The following is a 21,723-nucleotide window of genomic DNA, read 5'->3' as shown; positions in this document are numbered from 1 at the left end:
AAATGCAATATAGACTTCCCCTGGATTTCTTCATTTTTGGTGTAAAGGGGGCAAAGTACAATATTTAATTCAGTTTAATTATCAAAGCCTTTGACTGTGTGGATCACAATAAACTGTGGAAAATTCTTTAAGAGATGGGAATACCAGACCACCTGACCTACCTCTTGAGAAACCTATATGCAAGTCAGGAAGCAACAGTTAGAACTGGACACGGAACAACAGACTGGTTCCAAATAGGAAAAGGAGTACGTCAAGGCTGTATATTGTTACCCTGCTTATTTAACTGCTATGCAGAGTACATCATGAGAAACGCTGGGCTGGAAGAAGCACAAGCTGGAATCAAGATTGCTGGGAGAAATATCAATCACCTCAGATATGCAGATGACACCACCCTTATGGCAGAAAGTGAAGAGGAGCTAAAAAGCCTCTTGATGAAAGTGAAAGAGGAGAGTGAAAAAGTTGGCTTAAAGCTCAACATTCAGAAAACGAAGATCATGGCATCTGGTCCCATCACTTCATGGGAAATAGATGGGGAAACAGTGGAAACAGTGTCAGACTTTATTTTGGGGGGGCTCCAAAATCACTGCAGATGGTGACTGCAGCCATGAAATTAAAAGACGCTTACTCCTTGGAAGGAAAGTTATGACCAATCTACATAGCATATTCAAAAGCAGAGACATTACTTTGCCAACAAAGGTCCATCTAGTCAAGGCTATGGTTTTTCCAGTAGTCATGTACAGATGTGAGAGTTGGACTGTGAAGAAGGCTGAGTGCTGAAGAATTGATGCTTTTGAACTGTGGTGTTGGTGTTGGAGAAGACTCTTGAGAGTCCCTTGGACTGCAAGGAGATCCAACCAGTCCATTCTGAAGGAGATCAGCCCTGGGATTTCTTTGGAAGGAATGATGCTAAAGCTGAAGCTCCAGTACTTTGGCCACCTCATGCGAAGAGCTGACTCATTGGAAAAGACTCTGATGCTGGGAGGGATTGGGGGCAGGAGGAGAAGGGGACGACCGAGGATGAGATGGCTGGATGGCATCACTGACTCGATGGACGTGAGTCTGAGTGAACTCCGGGAGTTGGTGATGGACAGGGAGGCCTGGAGTGCTGCGATTCATGGGGCTGCAGAGTTGGACATGACGGAGTGCCTGAACTATCATAAACCCAGATACTGCAGTATTATGTATGGAGACTATCCAGTTAAATGCAGTACCTCATTTAACATCTTTTTGCTTACAAATACAAGCAGAATTGCATTATGTACTTAAAATGCTTATATTTATTAAGGTAGTAACTAGCTATATTCAGCTAAGAAGCTAAAACTTTTAGAAACAATTCTAAAAACAAATCATACTATACTTCCTGGAGAAAGGTTAAACAGAACCTGTTTCGTGACACAGAATGTAAACAACACTACTACTAACTCAATAATAATTTTTATTAGAGAGAAGAGATTCAACTTATGAATAAATGGTTCTAATATAAACTCCTCTTAATAACTGAGGAGTTCCTTGTTAAATTCTGCAAAACAAAAAGTATTCCATTAGTAACTTACTTAAGGCATTATATCTGTATCTGTACCTTCACACAAGTAGGAGTTAAAAATAATATTTAAGTTCAAAAGAAGCTGTTAACATTTTTCAGATGATCAGTTAAATTTCTAAATGAACTGGGCTTTAAGTCATCTTAAGTCATAGCAAATGGCCCCATGATTTTTACTGATCTCAAATGGTTTTCTGAGCATTCATTAGAAGGACTCATCTAGCAATTTAGAGATAGGTTTTCCTTTTCTGAGATGACTTTGAAAAGTATAACGTCTTATTAACAAAACCCCATTATGACCACCACCGCCAACAAAGCCACTTGCCATGCAGGAGACCCAAGTCCATTCCCTGGGTGGGAAAGATCCCCCGGAGAAGGAAATGGCAACCCACTAAAGCATTCCTGCCTGGGAAATCCCATGGACAGAGAAGCCTGGCGGGCTACGGGACGAGGCAGCAGAGCCAGACGCGCCTGAGTGGCTAGCAGCTTCAGCCACCATGTTCACAGCGGCGTGCCCACGGGCATCTGTCGCCATCTGCGGCGAATGCTTACCAACGTGGCTGACTGAGGTGGCATTGCCAGTTGGGACTAACAAGAGTCTGACCAAAAAACTTAAAGAACTGAAGAATGAGATGTCCACAGGAAGCTCTGGAAACCTTAGCTGTATCCCTGGCAATCTCGAAGGCCATGCTCATATGCAGGGCTGTGGGCCCGTCCAGTAAAGACCTAAGGCGGCTCTCAGTCCTCACTTCTGGCTGACTCTGAGCTTTCATGTAAGGAGGATTTGAAGACACAGTACATACAGAAAACAAAACGGCAGATAGAAATCCTACCTTATCATTAACTACAGTAAACTTAAATACATAAGCAAGCCAGCCAAATGGCAGAGATGGGCAGAATGGCTTAGAAAAATCATAATCCAACTGTAAGATGTCTTTAAGAGACATACTTTAGAATCAAAGACACAAACACATTTAAAGTAAAATGATGGAAAAAGAAGTGTCCTGCAAACACCCAAGAGAGAGCTAAAGTGGCTATAGTATTATCATTGGATAAAACAGACTTTAAGACAAAATCTGCCATTAGAGACAAAGACGGCTATTCATAACGATAAAGATGGTCAATCAGGAAGACACAAAAATTATGCATCCCTCTAACAATATGCAATTTTCAATCTTTCTACACTGACTCTATATTTTGTTACGACTGTCTTCTCTTTAATATCATTTCCAGTGAAACAGGTTTAAAAAATCAACATTACTAGAAACTGCTAAGTCAATGGTCTTTAAGACACCTGTTATACCAATTAAATCTAAAGTCAATAATGACATTTTCAGTACCATAAAAATAGTTGTTTGACAGATTTTAGAGCACACATTTCCCTCTGCCTCCCCCACACCCTTCCAAAGAGCAAACCTCTGTCTTTTTCTTCTTCACTTTCAAAACTCTCTCTTCCATCATGTCGGGGGCTAGAAGGAGAGCTGTAACTCTCTGAAGATGTCTCTCCACACGTGTCATGTCCAGATCCAATGTCCAAACTCACATCTGAAAGTTACATGATTTTTTAAAAAGTAGAATTGTTCAGTTAAATAAATTTCTGAGCTGAACCATCAGAAATTATAGTTGTAAATTTTTTTCAGTTTTTCTATAATTATGTAGTAAAAAGTGGCCCTTGACCAAAGTAAAAATCCATTACTGAAACACAATTTTAACTGAAAATAATTGACAAATACATTCGTAAAACAAAGGCAGAGAAAATAGTCAATCTTATTGACTTTAAAAATCAGAATTAATGTTCTTTGTAGGGTCTGCCTATTATTACCACATCGAACCACTTAAGTCAAACATGCCTCAGAGCATACTATAAAACTCTTTCTTAAGAAAAAAACAAAAGAAAACAACTCAAGAATACGACTGCCGAAAATGCCTTTCAGTTAAAATTTCTATGCCTAAAATATCTGAAAAGATTAAATTGCTTCCCATGAAGTAGACTGAGTAGCCCCTGAGTTCTAAGCAGAAATAAATGATGGACTGGGACAAAAAACACACCAGCAACAAACCACTTGGGGAGAGTGAGCTCACTACCACGCAGCGAGGCCTTCACTACTGCACAGGGTAGGCTTCAGAGTGTTTAAAAAAAGGAGGTGAGGCAGCTATTTCTCAGAATGAAATAATTTATTGCATTATTTTCTTTACATTATATAGCTAGTAAAAATTTTAATCACTCAAGTGTCATAGATTAATTTGCAATTCTCAAAGAAATACATATATAAATCTAAATCTATAGTGAACATAATTTCCTGTTTTTGACAATCCAGGTGCTTTAGAATTGTGTGGAGTCTCTGGAATTTTTATAATAAAAAAGAAATGTGATGCTCTGGACTCAGAAGGTGAGGAAGGTAAGGATCATTAACTATGCCAAAGGCTATTCCACAAACTGCCCTTTTAAACGGAAATATAAAACTCAACATTCAAAAAACTAAGATCATGGCATCCGGTCCATTACTTCATGGCAAATAGACGGGGAAACAATGGAAACTGTGACAGACTATTTTCTTGGGCTCCAAAATCACTGCAGACGGTGACTGCAGCCACGAAATTAAAAGACGCTTTGGTCCTTGGAAGAAAAACTATAACCAAACTACAGAGCATATCGAAAAGCAGACACGTTATTTTGCCAACAAAGGTCCATCTAGCCAAAACTATGGTTTTTCCAGGAGTCATGTATGGATGTGAGAGCTGGACCATAACGAAAGCTGAGCACCGAAGAATTGATGCTTTTGAACTGTGGTGTTGGAGAAGACTCTTGAGAGTCTCTTGGACTGAAAGGAGATCAAACCAGTCAGTCCTAAAGGAAATCAGTCCTGAATGTTCTTTGGAAGGACTGATGCTGAAGCTGAAGCTCTGATACTTTGGCCACCTGATGCAAAGGACTGATTCATTGGAAAAGACTCCGATGGTAGGAAATATTGAAGGCAGCAAGAGAAGGGTGGGATGAGATGGCTGGATGGCATCACTGACTTGATGGACATGAGTTTGAGCAAGCTCTGGGAGCTGGTAATAGACAGGGAAGCCTGGCAGGCTGCAGTCCGTGGGGTTGCAAAGAGTCGAACACAACTGAGCAACTGAACTGAACTGATAAACTTTTTACTTGTTTTCCCTGATTCCACTTTTCCCCTTCTATTTGCCATGAAGTGATGGGACGGGGTGCCATGTTATTAAGACAACAAAGAGGAAAAAACTTACACTAGCCACTATTCTAATGATAAAAATCTAGTTTTTAGTATTTATGGACAAAAAGAAGCTAGACCGACTTAAGAACCATTTAGATGCATCAGACAGAAGACCCACAATGAGTTATTAAAGAAAGATGAAGGTCTTTAAATCATTCTAATCTAAAATAAACTGAAAGGCCAACCCCCCATTTTCGGTGCCGCAATCAGCCAACAGAAAAATGGGCCGGGAGAAGCATGGGCAGTGCAACTGGATGAAGGCCCTTCGCACTCTAAGTGAGGCAAGGCACACTCCTCTCTAGTAGGAAGACTAAAGCTTGAGCTTTAAAAGCAAAGACTGTGAAAACACAGAGAATGAACAGCACTGTTTCGGGGAGAAGACAACATACGGGGGGCGGGGGGACTTATTTTGTTCCCTTTTGTACCTTCAGAATTTTGAACTACATAAATGTATTTTACCCAAAATAGAAGTTAAATTTTAAGTTACAAACACTTATCTCAAACTATTTAAAAATCTGGACAATCCATGAATCAAAGGACCCAATATTCTCAGCTTCAATATAGCATCTACATTTACTAAATGTGTGTGTGTTCTGTTAAAAAAATCTTAAGGGTAATTCCTCAGCATTTCAAAGGGATTGATAAACAGAGGGGTTTATCTTTAATCTGCGGTCAGCAAACATCTCAGCTATACCTGGCAATAGTTTCACAAAGTATTTTTATTTATAGCTCTACTCTATAAGTAAATACACACACACATATGAAACAGTGGCATATAGAGAGAACCAGACAGAATAAGGTTAATCTTGAATTAAAAATCCTGAGGTTGCACTTTCGTAATATTTGAAAGTAAAGAAAGGGGTTAAGAGTCTGATCGATCATCACAAGTTCTTAACCCAGACAGTGCATCTTTGCTTCTAACTTATTCCAAGAGGCAAGAGGAAGTACATGGCTGAACACCTTGGTACTTGATGCAAGCCAAATGCTTTTCATATGTTGTCACATTTAAGTCTTACAATCTGGTGAGGTGGATATTATTCTTCTTTTATAAATTTAAGAAACTTGAGGGCTGGCAAAGACACAAACCTACACCTGTCTGAGATCAAAGTCCACATGTATCTCTGAAAATATGAAGCTAAAGGGGAAGAAACTGTTACCAACTTTTTGGATGTAGTTCCCACATCATATGAGACCAGAGTGATGTTATGAGGATGGCGTATACCTGACGGGAATCTTAACTCAAGATGATCTGATTTAGCATGTGGTTTAGAAGGCAGTGCAGAGAACGAACCAGGAGCAAACAGACAGGGAGTCCCGGCAGGAGCTGTTTCTAGTCCTCCACCGAGAACTCCTGTCCCCCTTGTTTCAGCAGCGCCCCCTTCTTTCAGCTGCCATCACCATGGGAATCTCAGACACTGCAGTGTTACAACACAAGAAGTTACTCCAATGAGTTGGCCCCCAGGTTTCTCTGCTCTCCCTGCAGTCCCAGGGCCTCTCAAGAGTCTTCTCTAACACCATGGTGCTCAGCCTTCTCAAGGTCCTTCTTATGGTCCAGCTCTCACACCCATACATGACCCTGGGAAAACCACAGCCTCGACTAGACTGACCTTTGTTGGCAAAGCGATGTCTCTGGTTTTTAATATGCTGTCTAGGCTTATCACAGCTTTTCTTCCAAGGAGCAAGTGTCTTTTAATTTTATGGCTGCAGTCACCATCTGCAGTTGATCTTGGAGCCCAAGAAAAGAAATCCTGTCACTGATTCCACTTTTCCCCCTGCTGTCTGCCATGATCTCACGTTTCTGAACGCTGAGTCTCAAGCCAGCTTTCTCACTCCCCTGGTTCACTCTCATCTAGCTGCTCTTTAGTTCCTCTTCACTTTCTTTCCTAAGAGCGGCGTCATCTGCGTATCTGAGGTTGCTGATATTTCTCCTGCTATCTTGACTTCAGTTTGTGATTCCCAAAAAGCTCCACAAAGGACGGTCATTAAAGCTTGAAAGAGGCAGTGAGATTTTTTGAGATGACTTTAACGCAAGAGTGCAGGCTTCTGTGGGGCTGGGTAGACCCCTCAGGTCTTGCGGCCTCTGCTCTGGAGCAGGGAGTGGCTGAAGAGGAGACCCCTGACGAGACCGCTGCTGCTGGGGGAGGGGAAGGGGCCAGAGTGTCGCTGTGGCAGAGGTCCTTTCACCTCCGAGGCCAGACCAAACTTCCTGCATTAAATATGTCTGAAGTATTCATGGAGTTAATTCAGAAATTACTACTCATATCAATGCAGGGAAAATGTGTGTGAGGCTTTGACCCAACAGTTCAACACCCACTCTAATAGGTACCCTGCTAAATAGATTTAGGTGATGTGTAATTCAAAGAAAAACTCCCTTACCTTTCACAGAACCACCGTGGGTGTGCGGAAGAGCAGAGATGCGAATACCATTTATTCTACTATTCAATCTAGTGTCAGTTTTCTTAATTTTCTCCCTAAGCCAAAAGCATACATGTTACCAACATTTTTTTTAACAGTCCCTAGAGAACACATTAAGTACAATACTAATAAAATTCCCCTGAATTTTTTCAGCAACAACAACAAAGCTTAGGAAGGTACATGTGGATGCACAGGCCACCCTTCAGTGTGCAGGGCGGGGGGCTGTCCCTCCAAGCTGAGTGCGACACACGACAACAGCCTTGCTTTATTATGTGCAGGTGTTGATTATCTAGAACTACAAAACAGAAGTCCAGAGTAAAAATAAAAAGAAAACTAACAGAAAAATACTATTTACACTACATAAACTAAACAGGTCTATTATCAAATGTTGTCTTCTCTGGCCAATTTCTATTACTGGAAACATTGAATTAAACCTACTTTTCTATTTGTGGCTTTCCTTTCTTCTTACTTATTGAAGATAAACTTCGTTTTTCAGTTGAATGCTACGGAAAAGAATAAAAAAGTAACTGGACCAAAGCTCAGCCATACTCAAGGAGGCATCCTCTTATTCTGATACAAGACACTAAAATGGCACAATCCCAACTGTATGTTTTAACACATTTTTATTTTCAGCCTTTTTTGAAGTTACCTACTTGATCCACTAAAATTTGTGTATTTTCTGACAAATGTTTAATCATGAGAAAAACACCTACTCTGTATTTTGCTTGTATTAATAAAATGGGTGTGTTTTCTTTTTGTCACTAAAAAAACACAATCAAGTAGCTGGTGTTTGCTACAGGTTTACCAGTCTTCTCCTCGAGTTCAGGTCGGTAAAACACACGACTGTGTCAACTCTAAGAGAAAAGGTGCAGGCCCTGAAGCGGATGAAGAAGCACGATGATCAGATGGACCTGAAAGTCGGCCGTCAGTAAGCATGACGTTAATAACACAATTTCTCAAAGTATGTTTTAGTGCTTTAGTTCATAAAAACACAGCCCAGTAAAGGCTCACATCTGGACCTGAGTGTTTCCAGTAATACAGGTCCATTTTCCAGAGGTGGCTCCCTCCAGAGTGGCCCCAGTAAGCATCGCCCCTGCATTCGCAGTGCCGTGGCGCCTAGACACACCGGGGAGCACGCGGCTCCCTCACTGCACCAGCACCTGAGAAGCGAGTGCTTCCTCATCACGTTTGGGAGTGCCGGCAAACTGGCCCAACAACTCACGAGGGAAGAGAGTTTTCAAAGTTCACATCTCCACAGCGAGACAGGAACCAAAATGTGAATAATTCTTTCAAAGCAAAAAACGGCATAACGGTGTATCCCTAGTGAACCATTTCTGGCATCATCACAATAAAATGTATTAGCATTTCTGAGTAATAAAACTGATATAAATACACATCTTCAGGTCCCAGGGGAGCTTAGGTCATGTGTTCCAATTAACTTCGAAGTCTTACACTGAAATGTTCCTTCATTTCTTCCTACCAGATACACTAGTGGACCCCACGGTGCTTGAGGACGTGACTCAGGTGCAGCAGCACCGCCTGATCAGCATGGCAGAAGACAGAGCCACCCCCGTACCTGGTCAACTAAGGCCACGCACTGCTCCTGGTGCTGGACGGTGGCAGAGGCCGGCTCCCTCCAATCCATGGCCCCATTCTGCTCAGCACACCGCGTGGGGAGCCCATCCACCGGGGCACAGCCTGCACCAACACTGCGAGCAAGAGAGAGCCCGTGCCAGCGTGAGGCCTGTCCTCAGAGACCCCACCCACCCAGCACAGAAGGGGGAGGCGATGGCAACCCTTTCTTCAGTGCGCTAGTCTTTTATGGAGTGCCTTGCAATAGCTCTAAGGAAAAAAGTAAACTATGAAAATAAGCCCGTACGTAGCATTCTCACCTATTTATTAATTAATACCTGTCTCTGAGGAGCTTGACAAAGGCACAGTCTATCTCCGGACTCATTCCACATGGCTCACAGCTGGGGTACTAACCCCAATCTTGAGAGAATCGCTACGGACTGTGTGTGTCTAAGGCAAGGGAAGGGACAGCATAATGTGACTGGAAATCAAGAGGAACAGGCCACAGAAACAGACTCAGAGAGAATCCAGAGAATTGCTGGACACGGACTCTAACAGTGCTCAACACTGGTCAAGAGCTACAGGATGACAGAATTTTGGAAGAATACTGGAAAATAGAAAAGGAATCAAATTTAAATTCTAGAACTGTAAAATAAATTAGGAATTCAATGGATGGAAAACAGATGAAAAAACTCAGTGAAGAGGAAATCTGGTCATGAGAAAACAGACTAGGGCGTGGAGAGGGGAAGAATGCGGCGGCAGCAGAAGCTTGAGAGAGCACATGGGATGCGGTGGAAAGCCTGGCCTGCGGGCACCCAGGGCTGCAGAGGAGGGGGTTCACTCAAAGACAGCTGCAAGCTCATCACAGGGAACTGCTGAAAACCAGACAATGGGAAAATTCAAACACACAGTCCGGGTTTGGAGAAGCACCCTAACCTTCAGAGAGTAACAGGGTGGAGACGATGGCTACCTGCAATCTTGAGCTCCCCCTAGAAGCAGAGTCTGGGTGGCATGGTTGACACGGCCGGGCATCTGGGAAGCAGGAGCAAGGGAGGAGGGGGCAAGTCAGATGGGAGGAGGGGGAGCCAGCCTGCGGGGCTGCCACTGGGGCTGCCAGGAGCTGCAAAGGCTCAAGCCCCCTGGGGTCCCCACAGCTACCTCCCCAGCGGCAGGAACCGGAGCCTCCCACCAGTGAGGCCAGAGCCCTGGGCGAAGGAACTTCCTGCTCTGAGCTGGCCAGTTCCAGGGCCACGGAGGCCCAGAGCACCCACACAGCCCCTGGGCCAAGAGGTGACAGGCTCGTGGCGGGAGCCTGGAGAGGACCACACGGCTGTGGGACGGGGTCGGAAGTCACACGGACAATTTTAGGTGCTTTGCAGCAGAAATCAAACCGGGCTGAGAGGAGGTGAAGTGAGGGACCAAAGGCCCAGGCATGAAGACAGTGACCCAGGCGCTCGGAGTGCTGACAGGAAATAATTACCCGCCTGCAGTCCTATGTCCTATCTGAGAAATGTCTTTCAAAAGGGAAGGCGAGAGGGACATTTCTTCTTGAGAAAAACAAAGTGAACTCATTACTGGCAGACAATGATAACAGGAAATTCTCAATGCTCTTCAGTTAGAAGGATGCTCAGACCCGGGAAGGAATGAGGAGCAACGGAATGGCAGAATCTGAAGACGAATGGAACAAGGCTTCATGAGGTCTGAAAGGGAATCAAGGCGCATGACGGGCACAGCCTGTGAGCGAGGAGGGGGCGAGGGGGCCACAGTGCTGCTAGGCCCTCACGGGTCAGCCCTGCACGCGCAGCCGCTGTCAGCCCTGCACGCGCAACCGCTGCCAGCCCTGCACGCGCTGCCAGCCCTGCACGCGCTGCCAGCACACAGGAGAACCTCCAGGCGGCCGCTGCAAGGACCGGGAAACAGCGTCCGCACAGCTGTCGCGGCTAACACAAGAGCAGAGCAGAATAAAAAACACCCGAAAGCAAGCAGAGCGAGCTAAAGCCGATACAAATAAGCGAGCAGTCAAACGGCAGAACGGCAACTGAGTCTCAGGAAGCAAGCGCGGCAGTGACTTACAAACAGGCAGCAGCCTGCACGGTTTAGGAAAGAGATACCTACTGCACAAGGGGACTTTTGCCGGTATGTTTCTTGTGGATTACGGCGTGCTGTAACACATCTAGAGTGGAGGAAAAAACACAGTTTATTACGCCACACCCTTCTGCAGCATCCAAACGGAGGCCACAGCTGACTTATGACCGTAACAGTGTTGACAGGCCACTTAGAGTGCTTCCAAGCTCACGGACATTCCTCAAAGAAACGATTTCCCAAAGACACAGTCAGTGACTGAACTTCCTTAAATATCCTCTCAAACATGTTCCACCTAATAGCAGATCAAATTTGTCCAAAACTACAGAAGTTGACTATGAGCATTAAACTGCAAAACCACAACATTGAATTTCAGGTCTTTTTTTTTTTTTAATCATGAAAACAAATGACATGCCTCATATATTAAAAAAACACGTATTAATAAAGCCAACACCCATGCACCCACCTCCTGGATAGCTCTGTATTTTCCTCTTTCTATTAAGAAAGGAAACATCCCAGAACAATTAAATGCCTCCCTCCACTGCATTCCAGTCCCTCCCCCTACAGCGGTTAGCTGAGGTGCGCGTTTTTAACTACCCATCTGTGTATTCAAAAACACAGTGGTGCCACGTTTGGATATACTCTGAATATCCTTTATTTTAACTGCCACCTAGAGGGAACGCGCCTCAGTCCATTCGTGACTTTATCAACACTGGAAACGTTCGGGTCACACTCAGGGCTCTGCTGTTCCCCCACAGGCTGCCGGGATGGCCCGAGTCCTGGCCCCTGAGCCCACGGGCGACAATGTTCACAGAAGCAGAAATGCTGGGAGCAGTAGGAACCGCTCCCAACTGCACGGCAGCGTCGAATTCTGTCCAAAACACTTGCACCCATTTAAACTCCCACTGACAGTGGGTGAGAATTCCCCTTACTTCATATCCTTGACAATTCCCAAACTTGAATTCCCAAACAGTCTGCCAATCTGATGGGTATGAAATAATTTCTCATTGTTTCTCATTTGCATTTTCTCGACTACTCAGGGGGCTGAACCATTCAAAGTTCTTCTGTGAATTGCCTATTTTTATCTTTCCGTATGTTGTTGACCAGACTGATTTTCTCAATGATTTTTTAGAAGACTGTATAGTCTGGTTGTAGTCTTCACCTGTAAATACCCTGCAAATGTCTTCAGTGTGGCTTTCTGTCACATGTTGAGCTTTAACTGAGAACAGAAAGATCTCCCCTATGGCCATGCTGCTCTGTCTTGTCCAGAAAGCCTTCTTGTCCCACAGTACTAACCTTTAAAAACTCAAGTTCTATATTTTTTATTAAGTTTATATATGTTACACATAATGTGCTATTCACTTGAAATGTTCTGTGCACGACAGAAGTAGGGATCTAATTATATAGTTCTTCTGACTGGAAAGCCAGACGGTACCACTGATCACACACACTTTGCCCCTGCTCTGAAGTGCCACCTTGCACACACCGAGTCCCCACACTCTGTCCCTCAGTCCCTGGGTCTGCGCTGACGGCCTGTTACCTACCCCTGCAACAACACTGTGCAGGACTCATCCCAGGGAATCAACGTTTACCTTCTTCTTGACTCGATGCTTCCGAGCTGTCTTCTTTCAAGTGCTCTAATATCTTAGAGGTCTTCAGAGAGGACTGTAAGTTATCTGCAGGAAGTATTAAATATCATTAATTTTTAGGGAAATTATCATAGTGAGATGAACCAGTGTAATGATTACTTTTCTCCCACAGAAGCTGAGAGTTGGAGTTACTGGTACAGAGTGCGTCTCCAGTAGTTGGGACCTTGAAGAATTCAAGGGGACCTGGCACAGAGCCTCGGGCTGGGACTGGGGGCCCTGAGCCACGCAGCCAGCTCTCCCCACAGAAGCCGCAGGACTGGAGCCACTGGGTGAGGCTTCCTGCCCGCGAGCCCGGTGCACAATGAGGAGATGGGCTGGGCCGGCGCTTCTAAGCCTCTGTGCTGTGTACGCCTCGTGCCCCTTTCAGGGATTACAGGACAGTGCGGCGACATCAGGCGGCCGTAGCGGTGCACAGCGCCTCCCGCTCCTGCTCCAGAAGCGTGCTCAGCGCTCGCGGGCCAGCCCGGGCCCTCGGAACACGCTGCATGAGCCAGATCGCTTCTCCGTTGCAGACAGACCAGGGGGCTTGCAGAGGCCACCACTGTAAGTCATTCGGGTGTCTAACATCTGTTTCCTCGGATGTCAGAATGCGGAATATTGCTATTTCAGGGAGGCAGGAGGAGGATGGAGCTGTCGTTTCTTAGAAGTGTGTGTGTCAGGTACTCAATTATGTCCGACTCTGTACAACCCCACAGACTGCAGCCCGCCAGGCTCCTCCGTCCATGCAATTCTCCAGACAAGAACCCTAGAGTGGTTGTTGCCACTTCCTTCTCCAGAGGCTCTTCCCAACCCAGGGATCGAACCTAGGTCTCCTGTACTGCAGGCGAATGCTTTACCGTCTGAGCTACTAGAGAAGCCCCTTCTTAAAGGAGTGGCTGCAAAATGAACTTTGCCAACAATATGTTCTTTGGTGAAATAACTTGAGATTTTCCACCATTTCAAAACATGTCCTTTAATACACTATCTTCATTTCACACAATTTGAGATCTTAAAAATCTACCAGCCTCTTTAGCATTGCTCATGTAATTTATAAATTGCCGAACTCTCCAGACTAGTCTTCTCTTATTTATGTGTGTACTACTCACTTGAGCACATTTTCCTAGGCAGCCTTGCTAAAATCTGAATTAAAAGCTTAACTTCCGGCTTCAATGCTTCTTTAGAATTAAACAGATGCTATTTATAGATATTCATTCAAAAAAATCACACTTGGTTCAAGAAGAAAGCACTGACTATTTTGATGTTACTGGCAAAATATTTGTTAGAAAAGGCACCTGAGATAGATGTGTACAAAACCAAATGCAAAGCAGACTGTGACGAATGCTGAAACATGTGGGCGGAACCAGACCACAGGAACACACACGGAGGCTGGGAAACACCCTTGTGAGGCGGCTATTTCAGCTGGGTCCCAAAAAACAGGTGTGATCTTAACAGATTGTGACAAAAGGGTGCAAAAGAGCAAGACCCTGGAATAGGAAACGGCAGGTGTACCGAGTGGCTGCCAACCCTTCAAGCTGGGGAGAGGAGGCTCAAGGATGTTCATGACAGGGCCTGAGCCTCACAGTGGCTGTTTAATGTTCTGAACAGAGGGTGGATGGAAGCCCCAACACTTTAGCCACCTGATGCGAAGAGCTGACTCAAGGAAAAGACTCTGATGCTGGGAAAGATTGAAGGCAAAAGGAGAAGGGGGCAACAGAGGATGAGATGGTTAGATAGCACCACTGACTCAATGGACATGAATGTGAGCAAACTCCAGGAGACAGTGAAAGACGGGAGAGCCTAGCGTGCTGCAGTCCACGGTGTCACAGAGTTGGACACAACTTAATGACTGAACACCAACAAGAGGATTAACACGCTGATCCTCAAGATAATCCTGGGGCGGGTTACAATGCAGTGAGAAACTAGAATCGGAGAGAAGTGCGGCTTTGCACAGTCTGTGCGTGAAAAACAGGCCTGGCAGTGGGACTGCTGAGAAGGGTAAGAAGGAAGATGTCCTCTGTCCGGTGCGGCTTGGTCCTTAAATGACTGGACATGAAGGGGAAATGTGGAGAGGGTAAGGCCAGAGCTTCCAGCCTGGGAGGCTGGGGAGGTCCTTATGGGAATAGGGGTAGAGGTCAGAGGTTATCCATCATCCAGGCTGCACTAGGGTGTCTTGGCAACCTGTGAATCAGGTCTATTAAGGGGCCTGAGGATCCAGAAGGCCCACGAGTTTGAGATACTTGGCCCCTGTTTTGTGATGTTATGCTTTTTTCTTTTAAAATTTTCATTACAGTACCGCTGATTTAGCTGTTAAGTTTTTGCTGTAGAGCAAAGTGAATCAGTTACACATATACATATATCCACTCTTTTATAGACTTTTTCACATACAGGTCATTACTGTTTCGTGACATTAGCTTTTATAAGTTACTTTCTTTAAAACTGCAGTGAAAATTCACTAAAAACTACCAATGTTTCTAATTTGTATGCTACTTGACCTTAACTAAAATGGCAATCCCATATACAGGATGGCATAGTAAAGCAAGAAATCCAGGCCAGAAAAATGTCAGATTTCTGCGGAGGAGCAGAGACACTTACTGAGGCTGTGTAGAGGGTCAGATGATATGGACTGAAAAAAGCTGTGTACTTTCTGACTCTGTAGAAAAGCTTGTGATGAAGTTGAAAACAGCTGCCTGCATGTAAAAAGAAAAGAGATTGGTTAATTTCATGCAATAAACCCACAAGATAGGTGAGACGGTAAACAAACCACCTGGCAGTTTAATTCAGGTACAAAAGACTGTTTCCTAAGGAAGAGAATATTTGTTCACTAATGTATTTCCCACAGGAGGAAATGAATAAAAGACTTATTTACAAGAATCTAATAAAAAGGCTTATTTTCAACTTTATATAATCTAGTGATAAGGTTTCAATTCTGACCCAACACGTATTATTAACAGTCACCTTTCTGCTCAGAAAAACAACTGCAGGTTCTTTACCGTCTTCACGGGTGTTACTTTTCACCATTTGGCGGCACCATGAAGGAACCGTCCCACTCCCTGAAAATACAGACATGGGGAAGTCTGGATCGGGAGAGTTCTGGAAGCTACAAGACACCACCAGGTTGGTCACAAGTACTGCTGCTGACTAAGGCACGCATGGCTGGTGGGTCACCTCGGTGTGCACCACACCATGGGTCTAAGCCGCTGTCTTTAAAAACAGCTTTCCTCGTGTTGTATTACTGTCATTAGGGGATTCCAAGTGGAGGTCTTCCCTACAAAAGGGGAAGAGTTACAGCACAGTCTGATGGAAAGTTTACTTGGAATGTGAACACCAGCTCAATCACTTACAAGCTGAGTCGCCCTAAACAAGGCATGTGGCCTTTTGGCTCCAATTTCCTCTTAGGAAATATCAACATTCTTCAAGGTTATGATACTCAAATAGTACACACATATTAAACTGTCCCCCTGCTCAACACACAAATCCCTTTTCACTAAGTGCTCATTCAAAAATATAGTTCTTATTGTCTCCCCAATGTTTCAGACCTACCATTCTGATTAGTTACAAAATCATTAAATACCAAACCAAGAGCTGACCCTTATGGACTGAAGCTTCCTCGTGCATTAGAAAAAACCGCTTCTTGGAACTCAAAATGTGGAGGTAAACACAACAGGAAGACAAAGGGGGAAACGGAGAGAGGGACGAGAAACAGATGCGAAGTATGGAGCTCATCCAAATTTCAGGTATGAACACAGTACCAAAGGCTGGGGACTAAAATCCAAAGGCTTCTATTTATCCAGTTATGTTTACAAACCAGCTAATTGGTCAGAAGTACAGTCATATCGAGTACAAGGCAGGGGCTTTAATCAGCATGCAGGCTCGTCAGATTCACTGCCACAGGGCCACGAGTGAGCAATTACACCCAAACAGGACGCAAAGCGGCCATGACCTGCTCGCGGAATTACGGAAGGAAAACAAGACGGCACTGCGGCGTGACAGACGGCGTCCAGCCCCAAACGCACGCTTCCTACCACGCCTTCGTCCTCCTGACCCGCAGCGCAGGCGGAGGGGAGCGCAGACCCCAGGCCCGGTACTGGCCCCATCGCCGCCTCCCCCACACACTCACTTCCTCCTTCACGCACTTTCCTCCCTCACTTGCACACTCATTTCCTCCTTCACGCACTTTCCTCACTTACACACTCACTTCCTCCTTCACGCACTTTCCTCCCTCACCTGCACACTCACGTCCTCCTTCACGCACTTTCCTCCTCACTTGCACACTCGCTCCCCCCCTCTTCCGTCGTCCTCCTCCTTCACAGCTGCCGCATTTCTTAGCGGCGTGAAGGACAGCGACACTGACCCGGCGCCCACCAACTGGGACCCGAGTCCCGAACCCGACTTATGGTGCTGAGGCCACGGCCCAGCCACACAGAACAGTCAAGGGTGTTTCTCAAGGGAAGTATAAGAAAAAATCACTTCTTTAATATAACTTTTGCAGAGATGTCGCCGCGTCCTCAGCCCCGGCCGGCCACGGGCAGCCTGAGGCTCACTGGGCGCGTGCAGACCTCATCTCAGGAGCGCGCGGCGTGCAGACCTCACCTCAGCACGGGCTCCAGGTCGGGGTGCCGCCGCTCCTCCCTCTTCAGCGAGCCCTGATTCAGGGCTCGGAGGATGGTCTTGTCAAAAGTCTCCGAAGACAACTCCTTGGGAAGCTAGGAAACAAAAACCGGCCAGCGTCACGTCTCTCACTGGCAAATACATCACAAACCAGGGGCATAAAAGGGAGGTAAGTGCCTCCTGCTCAGACATCACCCCAAAGCCGTTCCTTTTCTAAATCTTCCAGATACAGGGCTGCAGCCTGGAGCAGCGCTGAGCAGGGCGGGGTCCCCAGGGCATCCCCACACGGGGTGGGGGTTCCCGAAGCGCTCACCCCACTTCCCTCCCGCTCCCGGACACCCACAGCGTGGCGCTTCTGTTAAACGGAGCATTTCCCGGAGCTCAAATAGCCTTCTGCAAAGTGCGGCCTGCCTTTGCAGTTACCACCTCTGTGCCTCCTGCTTCACAGGTGACGCTCAGGCCACCACAGACTGCCAACGCTACACTCCCAGTGAAGAGCTACGTGGGAACGACGGGGCAAAACCCCAAGTTTTACACAAACAGTCCCCACCTCTGGAGCCCCAGCTCAGTCCTGGCCGAGCTCAGCATGCTAGAAGCTCTTCTTTAAAAACACTGAGGCCTGATGGATAACCATCTGCAAAACCTCGCAACCATTTAGTTTTTGTAACTCTTCTCCTGAATTCGTTCATTCGTGCAGTCAACACACAGTGCAAACTCCGACCGTGTCCTAAGGACTGTGTCCGGCGCTGTGGATACAGCGCGGAGGAGGAAATCTGCACCTGGCCTCCATGGAGCTGTCCTTCTGGGGCAGAGGAACAATCCAGGTGCCGGACACAGCTGCCACTGAGCAGCAGGGGAGGCGGCCACCGAACCGGAAAAGGGGCTGAAAGGCCCGGCCTCCTCTTGCACATTTCAGCAAACTCTAAGTGCCGCCCATCAGCCTCGCAAAAGTTAGAGAGTGTTAGGGAGCACTGTGAAGGGGACAGTTTTTACTCTTACATTTTGCAGATGATTTTAAAAGGAAGGTAAACAGGAAAAAAAAAGACATATGGTAAACTTGAAAGGATATTTTATAATAGGAAATTCGTTCCTAGAAGTACACTATGTTGCCACTTATTTCATATAACTTGATAAGGCACTGGTCTTACAGAAAAAACACTATATTCAAATGTTGGCTAAACAGGGGGTCATTAATTACTGTGATTCTGAAGGATAAGTTATCTATTTGGGACTAATAATTATATATTTATGTATATATATATATATATATTTTTTTTTAAATCTAAGCTTTCCAGAAGTTGTATGACTAAAAAATGAAATCTGTCAAGAAAAAGAACAGTCAAAGCTCAGGAAACCCAGAGGAGAGACCTTACTGGGTGCTGGGCACATCGCCACCAACAACACACATCTCAACAAGAAGCTTGGGAATAATAAGGTTCCTTTTTTTTTTTTAATGTGGAAAGCCTTCAATTCCTTATATTAGCAATATAACGTAAGAACATCTATGCTTAGAATAATATGACATTTTCTACAGCTAATGTTCATGAAGAGTTGTAAATCAACCTCTACATATATGTTTTAATATTCCTGGTGTTTACTGTGGTGCTAAAGTTTTTGGATTCTGTGTATGACATCAAAATCATTTTAACAATAAAATCTGTATTTTTACCTTTAGTAGAAATTCCTGTAGTTCTTGGTGGGTTTTTGTTACTGTTGTGACTGAAAGATCAGACCAATTTACCTGATTTAAAAAGAAAAAAAAAAAAACAACACATACTATACAGTTATTTCTCAGGCAAGAACTGACTGGAAAAAAGCCATGTGTAAAACAGATGACCTTACTTAAACTTTATCAATATCAACAAATTAGAAATATAAAGTTAATCTGTTATCATAATTTGTTCAAAACTGTTAAAATTAACTGTATATTGACATGTTACTTAAAAATTTCTTTCAAATTGCATGGTTTTCAAAAAAAGCTGTCTTCTATAAATATGACTACATTTTAGTAATTTTTCAGAAAGGAGAATGTCTTACATTCCTGTTGGAGAAGTTGTAGGACTCTAAAAGGACACTTGGAGAGTGTAGATATAAGCCCCAAGAAAAAGAAAAGTCTATCTCCTGAAACCTACTAAGTGCACATTCTTAAGAGAAGTACCGGGTTCCGTGCCTCTCCTTGGTAGTGTTGTATTGTGCTTTTATGGGAATTTATAGTTTAGGAAAAGATTTCATCATCTTTATCTTAATGCTTTAAAGTCCTATTAAGGTGGATGAGGCAGATATGACTCCTTCCATTTGCAGACGGAGAAACTAAAGCTCAAAAGGCTAACTGATAGATTCAAACTCTAAGCAAGCAGAAGAGCCAGAACTAAGATCGATTACCCACCTACTTCTTGGATACTTTTAATTCAATGGACTCAGTGGTGGCCCACTAATAATTTCTGCTTTACAATTATCTGAGCTGAGTAAATACTTGAACTATGTAACACATAAGCCTTAGCAACTACTCATGCCACAATTAACCAAATACTTAACAATACCTTCAAAATTTTACCCAGCAACCCTCAAACAAATATCCTTATTAACGGGGTATGACTTTTAAATGACTTCTAATTATTCAAATGGTCACTGAGCAGCTCCTGGTGTCAGACACTGTTCTTATGAAAGGACACAGAGAGGACAAGACCGTGAGGTCTCTGTGGACAGAGCCCAGTGCAGGAGTAAGACCAGAGCCCGTGAGCAGAGAGAGCCCGTCAGTGACCAGGGCTCCACAGACAGCGCGCTGGGCACGGAGCAGGGGCTGCGAGCAGCAGGTGAGACAGGCGCCAAGAATGGCCCGGGCGGGAGCTCAACCCGGGGGCAACAGATGGTGCAGAGCCAGAGAACATGAAGGCCTCATGGAAGGGACGCGCCGAGAGCTCCAGCAGCGCGAGGAGAGCTGGGCTAGCTGAGTGAAGAGCGCGGAGCGGCTGGCGGCGAATGTCACGCAATGTACATGAGATGTGGAGATGACTTAAAATTTGAAAACTGAGGACGCTTCTATAGAAGGCAGAAGCTAGTCCCAAAACTTACTCAACGAAACTAGGCAAGTCAGACTCAGTGAGATGCAGAGGATGATGATTCCTGCTCTCTCGGAGATGACAGCCTTCTGGAAAGAAATACCATGTAACCCAAGTACAAGAACCTGGGAAAGGGATGATGGCAGCACACCCGGGATGAAGGGAAAGACCTCCTGCTGGAGGACCAGAAGCGACTTCGTGAGGCAGAACCGCAGACGTCCGGGCAGCTCCTCCAGAAGGAAGCGAGGGGCGGGCGCACAGAGACACCTCCGCCCTGCAGCTCCAGCGCGGGCGGCCCGCCTGAAGAGCAGGGCTAGCAGGTGCGGCCCGGCAGGGAGGAGGGAGATGTGGTCGAGGGTCCACAGCACAGGCCACAGGCAGAGAGGAGCCGCGGGGACCGACCGCACCGGGCTCTGTGCTCAGTCAGACACCGTGTGACGGACAGAAGGGCAGCAGAGCAACCAGAGACCAGAGCAGGCAACGAGGGCCAGGAAACAGCAGCCGCAGAGGAAGAGGAGGAGAGGCGCCAGGGAAGACCGCCATGGAGGGTGACGCCTGTCGCTGGACGTTCAAAACACTGCTGAGTGTTCACTTTCACCTGCTAAAGGTTTGTTTACTTAAATCTAAGGCTCTTATTTCTTTTTAATCAAACTGTCAGGGCAATCTTGACGCGACACATCTTTTAATCTGGGCAAACCATGCAGTATATACCGGAAACAGCACACCCCCTTAATTAAGACAAACACAGATATGTGCACAGCTTTTCTTAAGTTAGCAAACCTGCCATTTAGTTTTTCCAAAGATCAATTTTCATTCCTTCCAAAAGACCATTGAACACAGTGTGAGGCTCTTTCTCGGGTGAGAGGAGCTTACTTTGAAGGTGTACTCCCAATATCTGTCAGCCCTTTTTCTCTGGACTCCTTTCAACATTATCTTCTCAATGTGTACAGCTGAAAGAAAGAAAACATGCTGACTTGTTCTACAGAGACTAGATACACATTTCAGTTATTCAACCTGACACAGCCAAACGGTTAAGCTATTTATCTTCATCTTTACTACTGGCCTTAATCATGGAATAAAACCAAAAAACCCGGAAGCACAGCCATGTGCTGCCCATCAGTCGAGTAGTCTCTTTCTGCATCTATGAGTATGCGCAGTGCCTAGAGTCGCTCCAAGCACTCTGCCAAGCACCAGAGATAAATAATGAGAGGTGCCTGCAGTGAAGACTGCTTATCTAGAGGAATCTTCACACCTGATAACTCACATTACCACGAATACACACTTTAGAGTCTTTCAGTTATTTAGGCAGATTAGGTATAAACTGGAAAAAATTATTAAATGAGGTGGGGAACTCTTCAAAAGTAACAGGAAAGTGATAAAGACTTCTTTCCAATTCAGAATTTAAAAACTGTTTCCCTCAAGTATGACCCTTAATATCATACAGTGGTAACACAAACAACATTATAATGAATTACGATGGTTCACTATAGTAAAACTTCTCACAATTTATTATACAAAGTGGTCATAAATTACACTGGTGGCTTAAGAACAATTACACTGAATTGAACCAGGTAAGATGATCAGCT

The 21,723-nt window shown here is 45.1% G+C and overlaps 1 protein-coding gene across 1 annotated transcript in view; it reads right to left on the bottom strand.

Annotated features, from left to right (window-relative positions):
- ZCCHC2 (zinc finger CCHC-type containing 2) overlaps window positions 1-21,723 on the bottom strand; it is a 55,070-nt gene that overhangs the window by 5,468 nt on the left and 27,879 nt on the right. The window contains exons 3-12 of the mRNA XM_069569115.1: window positions 21,011-21,087; window positions 18,748-18,819; window positions 17,061-17,173; window positions 15,063-15,157; window positions 12,435-12,518; window positions 10,876-10,933; window positions 8,765-8,897; window positions 7,627-7,691; window positions 7,150-7,244; window positions 2,957-3,085 (exon numbers count right to left, since the gene is read on the bottom strand). Coding sequence (XP_069425216.1) covers window positions 2,957-3,085; window positions 7,150-7,244; window positions 7,627-7,691; window positions 8,765-8,897; window positions 10,876-10,933; window positions 12,435-12,518; window positions 15,063-15,157; window positions 17,061-17,173; window positions 18,748-18,819; window positions 21,011-21,087 — 921 coding nt within the window. The remainder of the gene's footprint in view (window positions 1-2,956; window positions 3,086-7,149; window positions 7,245-7,626; window positions 7,692-8,764; window positions 8,898-10,875; window positions 10,934-12,434; window positions 12,519-15,062; window positions 15,158-17,060; window positions 17,174-18,747; window positions 18,820-21,010; window positions 21,088-21,723) is intronic.

Source organism: Ovis canadensis, chromosome 23 (assembly GCF_042477335.2).
Source record: "Ovis canadensis isolate MfBH-ARS-UI-01 breed Bighorn chromosome 23, ARS-UI_OviCan_v2, whole genome shotgun sequence".
Lineage (NCBI taxonomy): Eukaryota > Metazoa > Chordata > Mammalia > Artiodactyla > Bovidae > Ovis > Ovis canadensis.
The sequence above is the reverse complement of the archived record's forward strand: the minus strand, read 5'-3'. Positions and strand labels throughout refer to the sequence as shown.